We start from the raw sequence: 6,964 nt of genomic DNA on the forward strand, positions 1-6,964 counted from the left end.
AAGTGGCCCTTAAGCTCAACTATTATAGGAGGATAAATTTGGATCAACAACAACAATAACAACGACCCAATAAAATCTCACAATTGAGGGTTGGGGAGGGTAGTGTTTACGCAGGCCTTACCTCTACCTCGAGGGGATAGAGAGACTATTTCCGATAGACCCTCGGTTTAAGAAGACAGTAAGAGATAATATATCAGTATCATCGACAAAAAATCATAGAATCAATAACATCACAAGAACCAGTAAATAGATGGAATGCAAAAATAATAACCAATAAATAAGGACCAGCACTATAAAAATGGAAGAGTAGTGTAAACACAATATTGATCGCTAGCAGTCTAAGAGTAAATCCTATCAATCTAACCTCACACTGATACAAGTTAAAAATATGTTCAACTACCTCATAACCTACTATTTTAATGCTCGACCTCTATAGCGGTCGAGGGCCATTCCGCAAAATCTAAAGGTAGACTGACCTTTTCGGCTTTTCCCATAAGTAATTAATAAAACAAAGGCTCGTCAAACAAACAAAAAAGGGAGAAGGGACGACACATCATTTTCGTCTAGCAATGTGGCCCTTTTGGCATATTCCGTATGAGAAAGAGATCCGATTCTGTTGGCTCTTATCTCTGTTGTTCAAATCCATTTGGCAAACTCAGTCTATAACAACACTCCACAGCAAGTGTTTCTTGCTAAAATGACAATGCTTTTGATTATTTCCTTTTAATATTTGTTAAAACTTAGAAGGAAGACCAATATTAGCTTATTCACAGAATAATCTTTTCTAACACTCTTTACGTAGTTCTTACGAAATTGTAACAAACAAGGCTAAAATTTGTGCGAATAACACCTTTATTAAAGAAAAGAAAATGTCTTTATCATAAATGAAATGAGTAAAAGAAACTCGAAATAATTGAAAATTGGGAAGGTATTTATTTACATAATAAATAAATGTGGAACTAATTACGATGAATGAGTTGAGGTGTCAAAAATCATTTCCCTAATGTTAAACACTCCACTCCCAACATCAAAGAAGCTCTAGCCATGGCTGTAAACTTGAGGAATCACAGCCTATTAATCACTTTCTTGTTCCTTTTTCATTTTTTGCCATGGCGGCAGATACATGGGTTAAAATCACCGTTTAATCCTAAGGATATTCTGCCACTGTTACCAAGACAGGTCTCATGGCCTATCCTCAACTCCCTTCACGGTGCTGTGGACTTATTGCCTGCTTTTGTTGGGGCTGCTTCAATTGCAGAAAACAATACACTAGAGTGGAAAGGTGCTTGCTTTTACAAGAATACTGCTTGGTTAGAGCTTCATAACAAGTCTCAAAGTCAATTTGGTGGAGGCACTCTTCATATCAAGGTCTCCCTCTATCTATTTTGCTATTTTTTTTTTCCATGTGGGTGTTGGCAATAGCTATTTTTCAAATTTCACCTTGTTTTCTTGTATATTCAGTTGTTTTTATATGTAAGTTCTTGGTCCATGTGTATATTGGAGAGTTTAGGGATGATGTTTGGCCCAATTTAAAATTTATTGTTACTTGGGTCTGGATTGTGAAAATGTCTTCCCATTGTTTATTATATTTTGAGTTAATATTTAGTAATCCAAGAAAGATTTTGTATAATATTAGACTGGAAAGAGCTTAAATGGAGTGATATTAGTGATATTGCATATAGCCGATCAGAGGCGGACGCACACTAGGGAGAGGGATCCCAGCACCCGAAAACTTCGACAAAAACTCCATATATACTTGCAAATGTCTTCATTATGAGATGAATTTATATTGAATGTTATGGTGTCCCCGATTTATATTGAATGTCATGGTGACCCCACAACCACTAAATTGGTGGGTCTGCCTCTGTAGCCGATCCATCTTGCTTGGGATTGAAGCGTAGTTGTGGTTCATTCTTATGGTGATACCTGGATTTAGTTAGCTAATGAGTCCTTGGAACTTCTCGGAAAATTTCTTTTGTTGTTAAACTCAAATATCTATTGATTTGGTTGCCAGATTGATAGACAATTTTACTGGATTTTAAACTAATCTTTATCTTTTGCTCTACTCCTCTTCACTGGAAGCTCTAAGAGTTTACTTTTCTCCGACTAACATTGTTCATTGAACTTACTGCATGCTTGTGGAGTAGAGGTATCTTTTTGCGAAATCCCAGTCTTTGCATTGATTAGGTGTTGCTTATATTCCAACTATCTTGAGCTTGCAGAGGTTGCACACACAGATGTTTGGACTGAATGTATTTAACGATTCTGAATGAAAACATTTTGGAAGCATAATCTGCATTCATTATTATTAATGATTATTTGTTCTCTGCCCAAGTATATGGTGATAAATTATTGTCAAATTATTTATGGTGTATTTTGAACTTCCTCTATAGTTCTTTAATGCATTATTTTGTAATGCTCAGATGGGAAGAGTTCCCATTTTAATATCAATTCTTGATCTGTTGTTGTACTTCATTCTTATATTTGTATTTGTGTTTCTATTAAATTATTATTCAGGTAATTGATAAACAAAATATATTATTCAGGTCAGCAATGCACACAGTTGGACATGTATGGACCTTTACATCTTTGCAACTCCATATCATGTAACATGGGATTACTACTTTTTGTCTCGTGAACATACCCTTGAAATCAAAGAGTGGAAGTCTGAAGCTGAGTTAGAATATGTGAGTCACCATCCTTTCTTAAATGAAACTAATTGGTCATTGATCTAAAGCATAAATTCGTTAGTCTAATGGATCAAACATAATTGAAACAGGTCAAATATAAAGGGATCTCAATTTTCCTATTGCAAGCAGGAATGTTAGGAACCCTTTCAGCACTATGGGATTTTCTCCCTTTATTCACGAATACTGGATGGGGTGAGAAGTCAAATATTGGGTTTCTAAAGAAACATATGGGTGCTTCATTTGAAGTACGTCCACAGCCGTGGGTTACAAACCTTACTACTGATGACATTCATTCTGGAGATTTTCTTGCAATATCAAAGATTAAAGGTACCTGGGGTGGTTTTGAGACTATGGAGAAATGGGCAACAGGAGCCTATGCTGGCCATACCGCTGTTTGCTTGAGAGATGCTGAAGGGAAACTATGGGTTGGCGAATCTGGACATGACAATGATCAGGTGGTGTGTTAAACTATTTTTTCATACGATGTTATTCCTTGGTAATTGCTTCTTCTTTCTTGGGAGCAAGGGCAGATGCTCTTACATGCTCACCTCCCGAAAGCCCCCGCCTCCAACCAACTCAAGAAACGAAAAAAATAGGAAGATGGCATAACTGGAAGGTAAGGAAAATGGAGATAATATGTGATCTCTATGCAATACTTGTACCAACTCTATTCTTTGCGTTTCCTTTCAGGGAGAAGATGTGATTGCTATACTACCATGGGATGAATGGTGGGAATTTGAGCTGACAAAAGACAATACCAATCCACATATTGCATTGCTCCCATTGCACCCTGACCTCCGAGCCAAATTTAACGAAACTGCTGCTTGGGAATATGCAAAAAGCATGGCAGGAAAACCTTATGGTTACCATAACTTAATATTTAGCTGGATAGACACAATTGATGGAAATTACCCTTCTCCCTTGGATGCTCATCTGGTAATGCATGTTATTTTCAGATCACAGTCTTTCCAATTTTTGCTATGCCCTATTATCTTGAAGGTGTTATCTTCCATACTGTCCTTTACTATCGAATTCCTTTGATCTGCGAGTATAGCAAATTTCTGCTTTGGCTGTATATGTTCTTTCAAATACATTAGATAATCCCAAGTCAAAACAAACAGCTAACTTAAACCTCATCATATTTTGTTGATCAGCTAAAGCAGTAATATGCTGTGCACATGAAGTGACATTGGTGAAATGCCTTCATTTCAGGCACATACTAGTTATATCGAAATAATATAGGACTCAGAACTTTTGGTGGGTCTTAAAGCTGCAGGTTTCATTTTCTGAACAGTATCTAGATTTCCATATGGGGTATCTGCTTTGAATTTTAGTATGATGTTATTCCCGTTGAGCTTCATTTGACTGCTAAAAATATTATGATTCAAGTGTTCCATAGAATTACGCTAACTATACATGTTTGCTTTAGCACTAAATATTTGATAGGTTTAGTGTGAGAGAAATTAAAGTGCCGTATGATCATGGATGAGCTTGAAATTACTCTAGGAAGATATCACATTTATACGTGAAAGACAATTGAAATCAGAAAGTTGAGGATGAAAGAAGGGGGAAAAACCGAAAGAGGAATAGTGGCACTGAGAAAAAAAGTAGAAATGACAGGCATTTATAGATAAAGGTGGGTCATTTGTGGCACTTGGTTTTTGTGTTGTGGATAGCTGCTACTGTATTTTGCTGCATTTATTAAATTTCCCGTTATTTTTAGTTATTGTTACGTAATATTTATTGTTGTGTGGTGCAGATTGCTTCTGTCATGACTGTTTTTAACCAACTAAAGCCTGCATATGCTTCTAACTTGTGGAATGAAGCCTTAAACAAACGACTTGGAACTCAGGTAAATTTATGAAATGCCTCTTTTTGTTGAGACAAATAGTGGACAAAATACCATTGAAGCAGCTGCTAGGTATAATATGTTTCTCCACTGAATATCTATTTAAAACGGAATTACAAAAGGTTGATGTTATAAACTATTATTTGGCCCGACATATAACTTGCTTTGTTAAGTCGGGGTAAACCTCAATCATAGACTTGATTATATTCAATATCAAATGCTGATCCATTCTGTTCAATGCAGAACCTTAGTCTTCCCAATATACTTGTTGAAGTTGAAAAGCGTGGATCCTCTTTTGCTGAATTGTTGATTATTCCAGAGCAGGATGATTGGGTTTATAGTGATGGAAAGTCAGCATCATGTGTTGCTTATATTATGGAAATGTATAAGGAAGGAGGACTATTTGGTGAACTTGCAAGCTCAATTCAGGTTACAGAGTTCACGGTGAGTTTGTCCGATAGATTGTTAAGCTTTCCTCTTTTCGGTTGGTTGCTCTTTGCCTGGCTAATTTACTTGATGAATCAGAAACTGCATATTCCTTTGTTCTGTTTAACATGTCTGTACCTCAAGTCAAGTATCTTTTACTTGTCCATTCCTTTTATCTTTGCATCTTCGTCAACCCATGCCCTAATTCTAGTTATTTGAACAGTTCCAAATAAACTGTTCTATTTAATTGTTTGGGGTGTACTACCTAGTATATAAACATTTTTCCTATAATCCAGGATACATTTTCAGTATCCTATTGCGGAAAGGTAAAGCTAGGAACACTTTTAAACCAGCAATATTTCAGTTATGGGAATAAGTTACTTTATCTTCTATTTTGGAACTGCCTATGTTTATACAAAACTGTAGCACCAATATTTGCTCATCAAAAGAAACTACGATTCTTGCATGAATACATGTATGCTGTTGAACCCTTTTGGTTCATTTCGTTGGAAAACACATGGCAATCTATGTTGGACTCCAGTTCTAGAATTTCAGGAAATAATGTTTTTTTAACTAGTCTTATATTGTTGGAAGTGCAGATAAAAGATGCTTATACTCTCAAGTTTTTTGAGAACAATTCAAGCCGGTTGCCAAAGTGGTGCAATGCCGATGACACTGTGAAGCTTCCTTTCTGTCAAATTCGTGGAAAGTATCGGATGGAATTACCCGGATACAATACTATGGATCCGTATCCCCATATGAACGAAAGATGTCCATCTATGCCTCCGAAATATTACAGACCTCAAGGTTGTTGACAAGATTTCCCCCATCTTCCTCGTAGTTATTGTTGAAGACATAACCAAGTAAATACAAGTGTGCTATCTCTAACAGCTAAAGCTTTTAGATGAGATGGTCACACAATTCAACAAGCATGTCGCATAGTATAATTTTTTCACTCATCAGTTCTCTTGGAGTTGTACAATTGCCTAGGATGTACAAGGTTGCTATTAGCCCTACATGTTGCTCTTATTTAAGAGTTTGTACAAAAAAATTTACTTCCAGCACCACTTCAATGTGGCACAGCCAGAATGTTAGCTTGTCAATTTCCTTGTTTTTATATAGTTTTATACTGGACGAGGTCGCGAAAATCAATCCCAAAGAACTTGTACATACAGAAAAATGTTGGTATTTGAAGTGGATATTAATTGTTCACTATGCCTTCAAAACTCTAGAGATATATACTGAACGTTGCACTGTAAAATTGTCGTAATTTTTATAGAGTAACGGATATTCTAAATGGTGTTGAAGGGCAAAAACACACAATAGCAGAAGAACAGAAATCTAATTCGGCGCGAGGGTAAATGAGAGTGGATATTAATATTTTGCTTAGGTACTCTTGACTTATAGCCGAATTTCCAGCTACACATTTTATATTTGCAGAAATCCTATTACCCCAGAACTATTTTTAAATGGAATTAGTATACTCTTAATGCGAATGTGACAAAAGAGAGTGTATGCCACCCTCCTTGAGAGAGTGAGAAAGAGAGATAATGCTGAAATTTTATTTTTATAAGTAACATTTTAATAAAATATACTCCCTCTATTCCAGTTTATGTGAACCTGTTTCTTTTTTGGTTCGTTCCAAAAAGAATAATCCCTTTCTAAATTTGGTAACAATTTAGCTTAAACTTACAATTCTACCCTTATTGAGAAGCTTTCATAACCACACAACTACTCTGGGTCCCTTTTTGACTTGTTTATGACCACAAATTCCAAAAGTTTTCATTTTTTCTTAAACTCCGTGCCCAGTCAAACAGGTTCACATAAATTGGAACGGAAGGAGTACTATTTTCTATTTTTTCTTCTCTTGTTTTTCTTTTTCTTTTCCTTTTCTTTCCTCCTGTTTTGTTACTTATAGATTGGCCGGGAATTAGTTCTGGCATTCTTCATATTTTTTGGCGAGATCGAGTTGAAGATTTTATTCTTTCCTCTCCATATT

The 6,964-nt window shown here is 35.9% G+C and overlaps 1 protein-coding gene across 3 annotated transcripts; it reads left to right on the forward strand.

Annotated features, from left to right (window-relative positions):
- The first annotated feature begins 685 nt into the window (after positions 1-685).
- LOC107796200 (uncharacterized) lies at positions 686-6,191 on the forward strand. 3 transcript variants are annotated; one of them, XM_016618948.2, is made up of 7 exons: positions 686-1,368; positions 2,547-2,687; positions 2,780-3,145; positions 3,381-3,626; positions 4,450-4,542; positions 4,783-4,983; positions 5,565-6,191. In XM_016618948.2, the coding sequence occupies exons 1-7, from the start codon at positions 1,045-1,047 to the stop codon at positions 5,778-5,780; spliced, it is 1,587 nt and encodes a 528-aa protein (XP_016474434.1). In that variant the 5' UTR covers positions 686-1,044; the 3' UTR covers positions 5,781-6,191. The 3 variants fall into 3 exon arrangements, with proteins under 3 accessions (XP_016474434.1, XP_016474445.1, XP_016474441.1); XM_016618959.2 differs by having other exon boundaries at positions 695-1,368; positions 4,859-4,983; XM_016618955.2 differs by having other exon boundaries at positions 695-1,368; positions 4,864-4,983.
- Positions 6,192-6,964: the final 773 nt, after the last annotated feature.

This window comes from Nicotiana tabacum, chromosome 10, assembly GCF_000715075.1.
Source record: "Nicotiana tabacum cultivar K326 chromosome 10, ASM71507v2, whole genome shotgun sequence".
NCBI classification, from domain to species: Eukaryota; Viridiplantae; Streptophyta; class Magnoliopsida; order Solanales; family Solanaceae; genus Nicotiana; species Nicotiana tabacum.

What these genes read in the sequence shown, in the direction of transcription:
- LOC107796200 (XM_016618948.2), top strand. Translation starts at nt 1,045, where the DNA reads ATGGCTGTAAACTTGAGGAATCACAGCCTATTAATCACTTTCTTGTTC. An exon ending in CTGGACATGACAATGATCAG is followed by an intron (nt 3,146 to 3,380) that starts GTGGTGTGTTAA and finishes GTTTCCTTTCAG; the next exon opens with GGAGAAGATGTGATTGCTAT. An exon ending in CTCCCTTGGATGCTCATCTG is followed by an intron (nt 3,627 to 4,449) that starts GTAATGCATGTT and finishes TGTGTGGTGCAG; the next exon opens with ATTGCTTCTGTCATGACTGT.